This window comes from Coffea eugenioides, chromosome 11 (genome assembly GCF_003713205.1).
Source record: "Coffea eugenioides isolate CCC68of chromosome 11, Ceug_1.0, whole genome shotgun sequence".
NCBI classification, from domain to species: Eukaryota; Viridiplantae; Streptophyta; class Magnoliopsida; order Gentianales; family Rubiaceae; genus Coffea; species Coffea eugenioides.
The window spans coordinates 37,060,061-37,075,605 of NC_040045.1; the positions used below are offsets into that span (position 1 = coordinate 37,060,061).

Below are 15,545 nucleotides of genomic sequence, written 5' to 3' on the forward strand. Positions count from 1 at the left end.
CAGTCTTGTTGTGTTGTTAGCACTTGGATCAGCAGTTGTAGCCATGGTAGTTTCGTTTTTGGTGTTAAGAAAGTGGAGAAGAAAAATTGTGTCTCCATCTAACTTAGATCCAGATACAACATTTGAGAGGGTACCATTCCACGAACTCAGACAAATAACGAACGGGTTCAGTGAGAGTGCATTACTTGGCTCCGGAACCTTTGGTTCTGTTTACAAAGGAATACGAGAAAATGGGATGACTTGGGCTATAAAGGTTTTCGATTTGCAGCTCGATGGTGCATTTAAAAGCTTCGACAGGGAATGTGAAGTCTTACGGTGTCTTCGTCATCATAATTTGACTAACGTCATCAGTGCTTGCTCCAATCCTGACTTTAAAGCATTGATACTTGAATTCATGCCCAATGGAAGCCTTGAGAAATGGCTTTATTCAGGCACTCAAATCTTGAACATCATCCAAAGACTAGACATTATGATAGATGTAGCTTGTGGTTTGGAATATCTCCACTATGGTTATTCAACTCCTGTGATTCACTGTGATTTGAAGCCCAGCAATATCCTACTAGATTGAGATATGGTTGGTCATGTTTGTGACTTTGGAATTGCTAAGTTGTTGGGAGATGGAGAAAGTGTGGTACAAACAAAGGCTCTCGCTACATTCTGATATATTGCCCCAGGTAACTCTTCTTGATTGCAATTCCAATTTTTGATGTCAGTCAAATGATGTTTCCACTTTTAACTAATTAAAATTTTTTTATTCAGTACCGAAGTTCTGAATTCACGTTATTAATTGAATTTAGCAAACGAATTTAATTCAACATTGATGCTAGAGTATGGACTAGAAGGACTGGTTGCAACAAGTTGTGATGTATATAGCTTTGGGATCACATTGATGGAGACATTTACTAAAGGAGGCCTAAGGATGAGATGTTTAGTGAAGAGTTAAGCCTGCAGCATTGGGTACAAGAATGCTTACCAGATTCTGTGATTCAGCTTATGGACATGAACTTAGTTCATCTTGAGGATGGACCAGTAAAGAATAAGATAGCATGCATATCATCTATCCTGGAACTTGCTTTATGTTGTACAGCAGACGCTTCTGAGGACAGAATGAACATGAAAGATGTCCTTAAAGCACTCCAGAAGATTAAACTTCAATTCTCTGAGGGGCTCAAACCTTTGAAGCAGGTATATAACTGTTATATAAAGATAACTAAAAATTGCAATTTTTTTTTTTTTTAAATTTATGACATATCAGATAATTATTCAAAAAAAAAAGTATTTGTTGATGCATTACTTTTAAGTATCTTCTGTTCTGAATATATGGCAGAGGCGTATGGTGTAATTGTGGTGAATCCTTTCCTTTGACTCCGTGCACACCAACCAAATGCTTCAAGTTCAGGACAGGAGCAAGAAACAAATTCTTTTTGGGTGGGGGGTTTCAAAAGGGATGTTAATTACTGTATTTCCTGATGCGGCATTGCTGATTCAGGTAGCTTTTTAACAGTGGTTTGTTTGTAATGTCATCAACAATTTGCATTTTCCTCCGAAGAAATATGTTGGTGCTTAATTTTGCTACATGGTTATGTCGCTGTATCTTGAGCTTGCAAATCATATCCTGGAACTGTCCTATGAAATTGATCGTCTGTAACTCATCTCAGGAAGAGAGAGAGTCGAGATGCATGTAAAGACAGCATAAACAAGGCATGAATGGACAACTCACTTATCATAAGAACTTGATAGCCTATGCAATCTCATGAATATTGTCTTTCGAAATGGCAAGTCCTAAAAGTCTCAACGCTTGGGTGATGATAATCAAAATGTAGTCACTTCAGTTTTTAAAAATCGAAAATCATGCTCTAATCTACATTTTTAAGTAGGTTTGGTAACTTAATTATTTTAAAAAGGGAAAATCGTCCAAAACGTCCCTCATATTTTGTAAAATTACTTTTTTCGCCCCTCACTTTTAAAAGTGTAATTTTATGTCCCTTACATATTCAAATCAGTCAAATTTAGTCCCTAACTAGGTTTCCGATCATTTTTTAGCCGGAATCCATCATGTGCAAGGCACGTGATCATTTTTTAAGGGTAAATTTATCAAATTATATTTTACATAATTTGATCTATAGTCCTCCACATTTTATAAAACAAATTTTTTCGTCCCTCACATTTTATAAAATGATTTTTTTCATCCTTCACATTTCACAAAATGAATTTCTCCATCCCTCACATTTCACAAAATGAATATTTCTATTCCTCGCTAATTATGTATGTGAGGGAAACCCTAAAAAAAAATGTGTCTGAATACATTTTGTTTAAACACATGTATATGCCTATTTGATTTTGCTTAATAATATAAATAGCATAAATATATGTATGTGTCTATTTGATTTCACTTAATAATACGAATACCATATATTATACGTGATCATTTGATTTCATCTGGTATTAGTTAGTAAATAATCTTGCATTCATTGTCAAGTTAGCCAATAAAGCTATTTTCGATCAAAATATAATAAGAATATGCAAATTAAGATTCTATTGGTAAATATTAGTCATAATCGTACAAAAAGAGAAGATAGCCCACAAGTTGGGGCCAATTACATACATGTGTTTATGCTATTATTATTAAGCAAAATCAAATAAACATATACATGTGTTTAAAAAAATGTATTCACACACATAATTAGTGAGAAATGAAAAATTCATTTTTTGAAATGTGAGGGATGGAGAAATTTATTTTGTGAAATGTGAGGGATGAAAAAAATCATTTTATAAAATGTGAGGGACGAAAAAATTTGTTTTATAAAATGTGAAGGACTATAGATCAGATTATGTAAAATATAATTTGACAAATTTACCCTTAAAAAATGATCACGTGCCTTGCACACAATGGATTCCGGCCAAAAAATGATCGGAAACCTAGTTAGGGACTAAATTTGTCCGATGTGAATATGTAAGGGATATAAAATTACACTTTTAAAAGTGAGGGACGAAAAAAATTATTTTATAAAATGTGAGGGACGTTTTGGACGATTTTCCCTTTTAAAAACTATGAGTTGATTACCCTATTTTTTGATTTGAATCAATTCAGCTTTCTCAGTTACTCTTTTTTTGGATTCTTTTTGGACTTCGAATAAAACCCTTTAAACAATAGCCTATTAAAAAAATCTTATGAAACCCAGAAAGAAAAATAAATAAAAAAAAATATAGTTCATGCATGAGGAGGTCCAATATCACCAATGTGAGACATAAATCTTCCCAGGCAGGTAAGTAAATTCATGACCAAATTAATATGTGAAGACTGTTTTCAACAATATAATTTCAAGAGTAGATACTACTTCATTGAGTTATGCTGATTGGTTTTCTGCTCCAATTTCCACTTCATATAGAAACCACAAACTCTAGCATCATATCCTTTTTTTTTTATGCATTTTTTAGTTTTCACACATACTCAATCGTTTTACATGCATATCACCAAATTGCACGAGACATAAATGCTTTCTGCAAAATTTGAAGTAAAAAGGTAATATATTAAGCAAATTATCTTGACCTAGTACGTTAAAATATTCCATGTAAAGTAAATCAATGTTTAAGAGAGAGAGAGAGAGACCTTTTACTTCAACATGTACAAAGAATTGATATAAACTGAAACTTTTTACCTATAACAATATATATATTTAAGAAAGCTTCAAACAATTGATATTCTTACATTAATGTATATTAGTACATTAAATTATGGTTATAAGGGGCAGTGATTTAAAAAATTTTGTATTGTATTTAGAGGTTTAAATGGACAAGTAAAGATTAAATACAAAAAGTTTCAAGATTATCGCCACTCGCTATACTCTTTAAGCGCAAGTACTTTAAAATGGAGTACATATATTGATTTTTTTTTAGAAAAACTTTTGCTTTTTTCATAAACATATTTATCACCTCACATATATCAAAACGCTGCACTACATTATTTTATAAAAAATTCTAAAAATAGCAATTCAAACAGGTTGATGTCTTTCTCGAAGGGAAACAAACACAATTGTGTGAATAGCTCCGATTCTTGACTCTCCAGTCAGTGGACTAAGTCAAGAGTTGACTCTCCACTCTCCAGTCTGTGGACCGCAACTCGTCTTTCCACCCAATGAATGCCATGCACAAATTAGGGCCCTTTATGATGTGCGTCTATGGTCATATGAAGTCTAACAAAAGCCTGCGAATAGACAAGGTTGAGATTAGAGGGAAAAACATCCGGAATACATGAATCGCAATTGTATATTGAGGCAATTGTTCAGCTGGCTCCCAAACTATTATTCTTATACACTTTTGGCCCCTAATCTATAATATGTATCATTTAAGTTCTTAAATAATTTAATGTGTAATGTGCAAGCTTCTGACCTCTCTATCAACTTTTGCTATTTGAGCTAATGGAAAAAAGGAATAAAATTGTTCATCCACAAAATAAATGAAGGGATGATAGATTTTTAACTCTTCTTTCTCTTATTTCTTGCGCATTCTCCCATCCTTGAGTCCTAATTTTTATGAGATTCTATATGAATGACGATAGATAGAGTGGTTTGATCCTTTTCATTCATCTTCTCGACATTTGTCTTTTTATTAAAGGACAATTTTGCCCCTCCATTCCATTAGATCAAACAGCACAAATTGACAAAAGAGCAAAAGACTTACGCAATGCCTTGTTTAAGAGCTTAAGCAATGCATATTTTAGCTTACTCATATATTTTGTGTGACAATGTACAATTTTTTATCCCACTATGTACAATGCACAATTTTGTGAGTTCATTGTAATTAATGACTTGTAACCTGGCAACGAGTTTATATTTATCCCAGCAAGGTGTGTTAGTTATAACTACATAAGCAAAAATATTTTTCAAAGCCTAAGCATTAATCTGCAGCTAATCCGTTTACCGAAACATTACAATCACACTATCTTGGCCAAGACCTGTAATTATTCTCTCTTGTCCTACTCTTCCTTTGATTTGGATTGGAAAAAAAAACAGGGAAATAGAAAATTTGACCCTTGGACACTCGTGCTTCTTCGTCAAGATAGCAGCATTCAAGGTTGAACGGGTCTTGATAAAGGCAGTGAGTGCAATGATACGTGATTATCACTAATAGACTACGAAACTATGCACTAAAATGATAGGACAAGCGATTTAGAATTCTCCATAACTATTACTATCATGGTAATTTCTGTAGTGCATTCGCAACTTCAGAAAACAGGTGTGGAAAGCAAAAAATATGGCAAAGAAGCCTCCACGTTGCAATCTGACAAGTACGGACGCAAAAGGGAATAATTGTAGAAAAGGAAGTGATGACCTATAACCGCGGTTTGGACATTGGAAATGTAGCGTACAGCACAAGCTGAAAATGCATTGGGATGAAATGGAATTAACATAAATATAATGGCCTAAGTAGTAAAAATGAACCCGTTAACTTTATTAAAACAACCCCAATTTTGAACACTTTCGTCCATAATAACAACGGACTACCCATTTTCGTCGAATACAAATGTTAGCGAATAGAAAATTTTAAATACAAATGCATTTTTGAATAAAGAGCCAACTCTTTATGGCTTTCCTGCACTACAACTAAAGATTAAATCCATTTTGAGGACCATTATTATATTGAAACGGGTGTGTCAGTTTAAAAGTTTGAGCTCCCCTTGGCTTTCTTCCATTACAACAACATAATACCGACGGTGCCATATAGACAGACTGATTTATCGGATAAAATGAAACAAAACCCGTTGGTGAGTAAAAGACCAGCTCTTTGTGCCTGTCAACCATTACAGTGACAGAGTTGCCAACGTGCCTTAAATACAAATGTTGGGTTATGGGATAAAATGTAGTTAAAACGGTTGTCTTATAAACGACCAGCGCTTTACGGCATTCGTCCATCAGACAGTCAGGAGACCCCAATTTCGTTGAATACAAAATTATTTATCGGAAAGCATAAAAATTAACACGCCGGTGCCGGTTTTGTTGTATAAAACATCGAAGACGAAGCTTTGTGTACTAAACAAAGCCATGGTGGGGCCACCGAAGAGGAAGCGTAATAGGTACTAAACACACAGCCATGTTGGGGCCCGCAGTGATGGGTGTGTTTGCAGACAGGTGGTGAGGTCGGACGAAGGCAAAAATTTGGTAAAGAAGAAGTCAAGGCGGAATAGACAGAGGTGGTGTCTACTGGCGTAAATTCAGGCGCAGGCGGTGACGGTACATATATCTGAGGAAGGCCCTTCCGAAGCTGTGGTGAAAGAATGCAGCGGCGTGGAACAGAAGTAGAGAAATCAAAGGTGAGTACTTTTGTCCATAACTTTGAAACTCATGACATGGTGCAGGAAACAGAGAACGGAAGAATGGGGATGGATGGTTGCGGCAGGTTAAGGTCATTTGACCTTAACCAAGAACCTGAGTGTGACCGACACACATTCATTGAAGAAAGCGGTGGTTCAATAGGAGGACACGAAGATGAGGAGGCCAATGAATTGGTGGGCGCAATAGGCGTGGATGACGTAATGAAATTAACATTTGACACGGAAGAAGAAGCTGGGGAATTCTATAATTTGTATGCGAAACTAAGCGGATTTGGGATTCGTAAAAGTAATGGCAAACGAGATGCAGATGGCATTTCAAGATTTAGAAAATGGGTATGTTGCTGTGAAGGTTATAGGAATGAAAAGTGGTTTAATTATGAAGACCGGAAAAGAGAAGCAAAACCAATCACAAGAACCGGGTGTGGGGCTTGCTTTCGCGTGAAATATGACATAGAATCGGTAAAGTATGTGGTGACACGCTTCATTATGGAGCACAATCACCCGCTGGCATCAGAGGCAAGTGTGCAACACATTAGGTCGCATAGAAAAGTGAGCGATGCAGAATATGCGCAGGCAAAAAGTCTAAAGTTGGTTGGGGCCAGAATATGCCAGATAATGAAACATTTTGTTATCAAAGCTGGAGGGTATAGTAACGTGGGATTTTGCATTAAGGATCTGTATAACCGAATGGACGAGGAACGTAGAAAAGATATTTTTAATGGCGATGCAGAAGGGGCACTTGGGTTCTTGGCAGCGAAGAAGGATGCCGATGAGATGTTCTTTTATAAATATGATGTGGATAACGAAGGAAGATTGGCAAGGTTGTTTTGGGCAGATTCTAAATCTCGTGCGGACTTCAGTGTATTTGGAGATGTATTGGTGTTTGATACAACATACAAAACAAATAAATACCGCAAGCCACTAGTTGTACTTGCAGGGGTAAACAACCATTTGAACAGTACTATTTTTGGCTGTGCCCTGCTATCAGATGAGAGGATTGAAACATATGAATGGGTGCTAAGTACATTTGTAGAGGCTATGAAAGGTAGAAAGCCAGTAGCAGTGATGACAGATGGGGACAGTGCAATGCGAAGAGCCATAAAGAATCTTCTCCCAGATGCTTGTCACAGGCTATGTTCGTGGCACTTGCATAGAAATGCACGGAGTAATATTCGCTGCGAGGAGTTTAATAACAGGTTGTATAACCTGATGGAGAGAAAGTGTAGCACTCTTGAGTTTGAGGATCGGTGGGCTAGGTTGGTTAATGAATGTGGGGTGGTAGAGAATGAGTGGGTGAAGGAGTTATACCGTAGGAGAAGGTTATGGGCAGAGGCCTATTTACGCGGTAATTTTTTTGCAGGTATGAGAAGTACTCAAAGGTGTGAGAAAATGAATGCTTTTTTGAATGAGTACTTGAATGAAAAAATGCGACTATATGAATTCGTTAGAAGTTTTGATTTGGCAATAGCGTGGCTTCGACATACTGAGAGCAAAGCAATTCACACAAGCGAAAACACAAAACCAGTCTTAACCACAATCCTGCCCGAATTAGAGTGGAGCGCAGCGGAGGTGTTTACAAGGAATGTGTTCTTCATGGTGAGGAAGCATTTGAACAGGCAAGGACTTCTAATTTCTGAGGGCTGGAGCGAGGATGGAGGGAGTCGTACGTATTATTACTCGAAATATGGTGGACACGGAATAAGTTGGAGGGTGGATTATGATAGGTCAATGGAGAATCTAATCTGCTCTTGCATGAAATTCGAGTCAAAGGGGATTCCTTGTGCTCACATGTTTCGCGTGATGGTGGTAGAAGGAATGAACAGGATCCCAGAAGCATGCATTTCGAAGCGGTGGACAAAGGGAGTTTACTGTAGTAATAATGGAATGAAAGCATTTGTTGCAGACGAACAACTGACACAAATGGCCAGATATGGCACTTTAAAGTCCAGCTGTAATACTATGTGTTACTATGCCTCCTACATGGATGACGCGTTTAATGACCTGCAGCAGATGTTTGACAAGCATTCCGTGGACCTAAAGGAGAAGTGGATTGACAGGGGATATGGGGGAGACGGATTTGCAATGGATTCAAGAGTGAGGAACGATAGAAGTAGAAGAACATTCGGGCTGTTAGATCCCAGGGTGTCACGGTGTAAAGGTGATCACAAGCATGCAGAAGCAAAGAAGAAAAGAAAGTGTGGTCATTGCAGGTACTATCGGAATTGCATACGTAGTTATACAGTAGTTAATTGATATAATACATGAAGTGGACAGTGAAGGTAATAATGAAGAAGTGGGTATTTTTCGTTCTTATTATCAACAGTAGCAAATAAAAACATAATTAAATGTGCATCCAAAGTTGTTGGCAATGCAAGAAAGTTGAAGTGGTGTAATGTTAGCATTGTGCTTAGTTGACGTGATTACTTGTAGTCACAAATTATTTGACATGTGATATATGGGTTGAAGATTGCAGGCAGGGCACAACCAACGAACATGCCCATACAAAAAGAATTCGCACAACACAGCAGTTCATGATGATTATATGGAAAATTGTTTGGATGACTCGCTGGAAAAATCATTTGAAATTGGTACGGGCTGGAGCGACTCAGGCGAATGGAGAGGACCTGTGGTTGTACCACAACCACAGGGTAGCGGTGGAAGGGACACAGTTGGCCAACAAAGAAGTCCAGGAGAAAGATGAGGCACTACTGGAGGCCTTGCTTCGGTTTGCAGTTACGCAATAAATAAGGCAGGTTTTGGTGAGTAGAGGTGCAAGAGTAGTGTTTCCATGAAACAAGTACGAAACTGTAGAAGGGGAACGGTTTGTATCTTTCCTTCGCATTAATTTGTTTTGAGCATGAGAAGGCTACAAGGTATTCGTGAATGTGGGGGTATGCTGGGTACAGGTTGTGGTGGTGTTTAAAAAAATGTGATTCCGTTACCATTGAAGTGTAAATAATGTAAGTTTGAATGTGTCATGGGCCATTGTAAGGTGTTATGACGACAGCCACTGAAAGGTAGTAAACAGTCATTGTACTGATGCAGTACCTGTTGGTAAATGGCATTGTTGTTCTTATTTCACTGCTGTTGCGTGTGTAAATCCTATTATATATTCTTATACAATGTGTGAAATGCAGAGGTTGAAAGAGATGGTATGGTTGTGCATGGAAGTAGCAGCCGTGACGACAGACAGGTTACAGAGCAACACCGGCTTGAGGGATTGTCTTTTGTTATGTATCGGTGGGGTGAAGAGTATTCAAGGTTGCTAGGCCATGGGTAAGTCATTGTAGTTCCACCGAAGGTTGCGTCGTAAGCAGTGCAGTAGCAAATAGTGCTACTGCACTTGGGTAATATTCTTTCTGTCAAGCCAGTAAGCCTTTTTGACAGTTTATACGAACCTTAATCCCGAGCAACCCTCAGAAGCAGGTAACTGTTGTTTATAGGTTAATAGGAGAGTAAGTAGTTGACAAATTGTTTATTAGAGGAACCAAAGTTGTTCCTTTTTTGTAAATAGGAAATTAAGTGGAAGCGTATGTTGCGCAAAATCTCTTGGTGGGATAGACGTTTCCTTAGTGGGTACTTGGGAATCAGCTTCAGTTGCCCAGCTTTTGTAAACTGGTGCCTTACGCTGCTGCTATAAACTGTTTTTACGATATGGGCTGTTTGTTCCTCTCATTGCTATCCAAACCAATGACCGAAAAGGCCCAACGCCTTTTCTCTTGCCCATCGTTCCATTCAGGTGTAGGAACAGTAACATCTGTTTCTCCCGATCTACTTTCATTGCTCACAATGCTTATGCGTCTCTTCAGTGCACCAATAACAATGGTATTATCAGTTATATGTATATATGTATATTAATTTATGTAATATAATTAATATTATAAATTATACTACTAATTATACAAATGTACTAATAGAAATTATTAATTAGTTCGAGTAACTTTACTAATACATTTGTACTAATATATTTAATTAGCCAATAACTATCAATTACGATGTGGTTTGTAATATATTTATTAGGGATAATTTAAGAAACCTCCCCTGAGATTTGTGACACTTTCAGTGGCACCCCCTGAGGTTGTAAAAATTTGACTGACCTCCGTTGCCTTTGAGTTATTGGGTCCCTTAGCTGACATCATGAAGGCGAAAATTACAAATATATGGTATGAAGTTGGGATTTATTAGTGATGTTGGGGATTATTATTTACCATTTAGTTGGGGAAAAAGGCATCTACAGTGATTACTGAAGCCTAACAACAATGTCACAAACTTAGAGAGTAATACATGAAGTAAAGCTGGATTAGGGAGTAAGGCACCATTTTTAGAAAATGGTACAGTTTTTTTGTTATGAAACAAAAAAATGGTAGGTTATCTACGTAATATAAGTCAAAAATAGTTTAAAAAGGAAATGTCCCATAAAGTACCAACTCTTTATGGCTTTTGTGTATTACATGAATGAAGTACCACGTTTTGTATGAACATTTCATTATAAATATTTGAAGTATTTTGTTAAATACTTAAAAATTTGCAAATACAATTCAAATATATGGAATGAGAGATGTTTACGAAAGGAAAACTAGCATTTTTTGAAATATTTAATATAAATGAAACATTTTAAAGTAAACAAAATAAATTGTTTGCTATAATATACTAGTTCTTTACGGGTTTGTTCCATTATATGAGTTAAGGACTAGCTGTTTAAGAGTAATTGACTTCGAAACAGAAGCGCAACTTTGAAATACGCTATTTTAATTTTAGTAAATTTGTTTGTATATGAGAAATTGGTTAACTAGCGCAGTGAATTGAAACCCTGCTTATATATCGTGTTGCATTGATACAAAAGGCTTTTGTGTCATGATATAAATAAGCTGGAAAAATGTAATGCATTAAATGTGAAGATTTATAGTAACAACAAGTTTCATTTAAATTGTTTTGTTGTAAATATTTAAGGGTTAATCGCACTTTATCCCCTTTAAGTATAAGCTGTTTCTCACTTTACCCCCCAACGTTTGTTTTTCCTCAGTTTACCCCCTCCGTCAGCAATTGCACCGTTAAAAACTTCAAGATTTCAAAATTGCCATACGAAAAGGGCCGTTGGTTTTAGCTGACAAAAATGCCCCTCAATGGTGTCTGATGCTTTTAGCCTACTTTTTCCCTCAAAGAGCCGTTGGTTGGTATTAGCCGTTGGTTGGGTTCTATAAAATGTGGTATTGTGCAGCCAATTTTTCTCATAAATTTTAGCAAATTCCAAAGTTCCTAAAATTTCTCTCCAAAGTTCCTAAAATTTCTCTTTGTCAACCAAAAGCATCATAAAATGTCACAAAGTGTTTCAAATAATGTTGAAAGATCACCCCAAAAAATGTGGGGATGTGGTAAAGAGGCACCATTGTGCACCTCTTGGACACTTGAAAATCCGGAAAGAAGATTTTACGGCTACTCAAATTACAATGTAAGAATTTTTCATTAATAATTTGTTAATATTGTCTTTAATTTGGTTCTATACCTGAATAAGTTAGAAAGAGTTTAAACAACTATTTTTTTTTATTTAGAACCGACATGCATGTGGGCACTTTTCAACAATGGATTTAAATTTATTTTTAACCGACAAGTAAATTTCTATTTAAGGCACCTTGGGTATTCTGTGAGTATAATGGATGAAAAGTATAAAGAGTTGGTCTTTTATTCAATAATGGATTTATTTTTATTTTATCCGATAAATAAATTTATATTTATGGCACCTTGGGTACTATGCTGTTGTAATGGAGGAAAGCCATAAAGAACTGGTTTTTTATTCAACAACGAGTTAATTTTTATTATATCCGATAACTAAATTTTTGTTTAAGAAAAATGGGTACTCTGTTCTTATAATGAACAAAAGCTTTGAAAAGTGGGGCTCTTTTATTCAACAACGGGTTTATTTTTATGTTATCCGACAAATAAATTAGTATTTAAGAAAAATGGGTACTCTGTGAGTATAATGGACGAAAGTTATAAAGAGCTGGTTTTTTATTCAATAATGGGTTTAAATTTATTTTATCCAATAAATAAATTTCTATTTAAGGCACCTTGGGTATTCTGTGAGTATAATGGATGAAAAGTATAAAGAGTTGGTCTTTTATTCAATAATGGATTTATTTTTATTTTATCCGATAAATAAATTTCTATTTATGGCACCTTGGGTACTATGCTGTTGTAATGGATGAAAGCCATAAAGAACTGGTTTTTTATTCAACAACGAGTTAATTTTTATTATATCCGATAACTAAATTTTTGTTTAAGAAAAATGGGTACTCTGTTCTTATAATGAACAAAAGCTTTGAAAAGTGGGGCTCTTTTATTCAACAACGGGTTTATTTTTATGTTATCCGACAAATAAATTAGTATTTAAGAAAAATGGGTACTCTGTGAGTATAATGGACGAAAGTTATAAAGAGCTGGTTTTTTATTCAATAATGGGTTTAAATTTATTTTATCCAATAAATAAATTTCTATTTAAGGCACCTTGGGTATTCTGTGAGTATAATGGATGAAAAGTATAAAGAGTTGGTCTTTTATTCAATAAGGGATTTATTTTTATTTTATCCGATAAATAAATTTCTATTTATGGCACCTTGGCTACTATGCTGTTGTAATGGAGGAAAGCCATAAAGAACTGGTTTTTTATTCAACAACGAGTTAATTTTTATTATATCCGATAACTAAATTTTTGTTTAAGAAAAATGGGTACTCTGTTCTTATAATGAACAAAAGCTTTGAAAAGTGGGGCTCTTTTATTCAACAACGGGTTTATTTTTATGTTATCCGACAAATAAATTAGTATTTAAGAAAAATGGGTACTCTGTGAGTATAATGGACGAAAGTTATAAAGAGCTGGTTTTTTATTCAATAATGGGTATATAAAGAGTTGGTCTTTTTTTTTTTTTTTGGTCCCGTGCCAGATGGAGGGAAATTTCCCTCTATTATTCCGGGGTAATTTTGGAAACTTGCATTTCATAAACCAGCATATATGGGTATTTTGGGTTGTTTAGTGTTTTCATAAGGATATTATTGTCTATTCAATATTCCGTTATGTGCATTAGAGTTGACTGTTAGTTTTTGGGGTAGACTGAGGAAAAACGAACGTTGGGGGGTAAAGTGAGAAACGGCATATACTTAAAGGGGATAAAGTGCGATTAACCTAATATTTAATTTCACTGCAAACTTCAATTGCAGGTGAAGAACAATCTGGGACAGACGAAAATTAAGAACAGGACTAAATTAGTTAGTTGTGGGTATAACTGTTAACATATTCTGTGTTAAAGTTTAAAATTGTCAGAGTTACACAACACACGTGGCGATTGCTCACAGCTTGGCTTTGTTGGTGGGGACTCCCAAGTAGTTTGCATACTCATTCCTCCGGCTACACATCCTTGTTTGCGGGGAGGGGCCATGGGTGCTCAGCCTTTGGCATTATGAATTCGCTGACATTCGTGAGCTTTGCCTCTACCAAGCTCATCCGTAAATGTCTGCGTCCCGGCACTTGTGTTCGGACGCTTACAAACACATGATTCCCGTCCACCAACTCCACCGCGAAGGCACCGTTTCCCTGTCGCCTTTTGGAGCTTGAATGCAGTTTCCAAAATTACCTGTATTTGACGTAGCCTTTGGTCCAGCACTTGTGAGTTGTCCGACACATTGGATGCCAAACGAAATATTTCTGCACTTTTTTCTAAGACTTTCTTTCTCAGGCCCATGCACTGAACAAGCAGGTCCTCGTACCAGTGTCTAGGCACCTAAGCGGGAACAAATGGGTGTATTAAGAAAAATTGCGCAAATTAAATGGCGGGTGAAGTACAATACGAAGAATGCCATACCACATCACCAACAGCACATGGAAGAGGCAACCCTATTACATCGCCACCAACTCTGTGAATGCCCTCTTGCTCCAGTGATCCATCAGTTTGTATGCACAAAACAGACCAGGGAGGGTAATTAATTGGATGTTTCAGTGACGGTGTTGTAGCCTCACTTAGTGGCAACTGGTCACACATATGAATTACGCACTCCTTCCCACTGGGTGCCAACGTGGAGGAAGTCATTGGTTTCATTAGCCTGCTGCGCACAAACTCGTCATACGTAGCATATGGAGGGGGATCAGGGTATAGGCTTGCAATGGGCAGTCCATGAAGCACATCATGTAGCCTGTTTCCCGAAATTGTATCAGTGCTGTACATATCTGATGGCCGATGGGGAGGTTGCTTTGCACATACACCTGCATACACCTGCCTAATAACCCTCTCGCCCAGGTAGTAAAATCTTCCCATGGGGCCATCCAAAAGCAATCTCGTTGCAGTTAGTTCCTTGGATTTGAGATACCGACTCGGCAATGCCATTGCAGGGAAGGGCAGCCAGTTGACCTATGACACACAATTCGATACTTGCGTAAGTACATTTGGTTTGTTCAACAGGCGGAACAAATTCATAACATTAAAATAACACTTCAGCGGTAGAAACTAATGGATGTTCTAAGTACGGGAACTAACGTCTTCCGGGTTAATGGTGTCAATTGCGCGGCGAAAATGTTCGACCGTAGACGGTGATTGTCGGTTGGCTCTATTACACGAGCGCCATCGCCACATTGTGGGCAATACGTCCCTCTCGTCCTGTTTGAGTTTATACGGACTTAACTGAAGAATTTCATAAGCCCACACCTACACGTGGTCGTACAAATTATGTCCACCGTTCGAGATGAACACTAACTGACAGAAAAGTTTATGTAACGGAACATGGAAATGTGGAATTGACACAGAGTGAAGGCAATTCTGGACTTACCTCCCAAACGAAGCAAAAGCCGCCAAGGCTTTTCGTCAGGCGTCGGGAGACGGCGGACATAAATCTGTACAAGGTTGCCATCCCCGCCCCTCCCCAGTTATAATCCCCTATACGATCTACGTCCTCCAGCGCAGGCAGACAGCACAGGTTAATTGTTTCGGCCGTGTTGCTAAGTAAAGTGCGGCCAAGCATGTGTAGAAAGAAAGCTCTAGTCAGATGTGCCAGCTGGACGTCGTCGTTCTCGTCAATCGCCTTGTCTTTGTAGAATGACAATATATCGGTAACTCTGATGGCACCGGCAGAAGCAAAAGCTGGCACCCAACCCAATTGCTCCTTGATGTAATTGGCATTTTCCCTAACATTGTAATCCCACGGAATGGGCAAGCCGCCCACTGCAACACCG

General features: G+C 37.2%; 2 protein-coding genes across 2 annotated transcripts; both read left to right on the plus strand.

Moving 5' to 3' along the window:
- Nucleotides 1-43: 43 nt before the first annotated feature.
- On the plus strand, nt 44-568 carry LOC113752474 (probable LRR receptor-like serine/threonine-protein kinase At3g47570). Its single transcript, XM_027296585.1, has one exon. The coding sequence runs from the start codon at nt 44-46 to the stop codon at nt 566-568; it is 525 nt and encodes a 174-aa protein (XP_027152386.1).
- A 356-nt stretch (nt 569-924) lies between these two features.
- Nucleotides 925-9,032, plus strand: LOC113752475 (protein FAR1-RELATED SEQUENCE 5-like). The gene is made up of 3 exons (XM_027296586.1): nt 925-1,185; nt 6,356-8,541; nt 8,798-9,032. Exons 1-3 carry the CDS (start codon nt 925-927, stop codon nt 9,030-9,032), a joined length of 2,682 nt encoding a protein of 893 aa, XP_027152387.1.
- Nucleotides 9,033-15,545: the final 6,513 nt, after the last annotated feature.

What these genes read in the sequence shown, in the direction of transcription:
- LOC113752474 (XM_027296585.1), top strand. Translation starts at nt 44, where the DNA reads ATGGTAGTTTCGTTTTTGGTGTTAAGAAAGTGGAGAAGAAAAATTGTG.
- LOC113752475 (XM_027296586.1), top strand. Translation starts at nt 925, where the DNA reads ATGTTTAGTGAAGAGTTAAGCCTGCAGCATTGGGTACAAGAATGCTTA. An exon ending in GGCTCAAACCTTTGAAGCAG is followed by an intron (nt 1,186 to 6,355) that starts GTATATAACTGT and finishes GACATGGTGCAG; the next exon opens with GAAACAGAGAACGGAAGAAT. An exon ending in AGAAAGTGTGGTCATTGCAG is followed by an intron (nt 8,542 to 8,797) that starts GTACTATCGGAA and finishes TATGGGTTGAAG; the next exon opens with ATTGCAGGCAGGGCACAACC.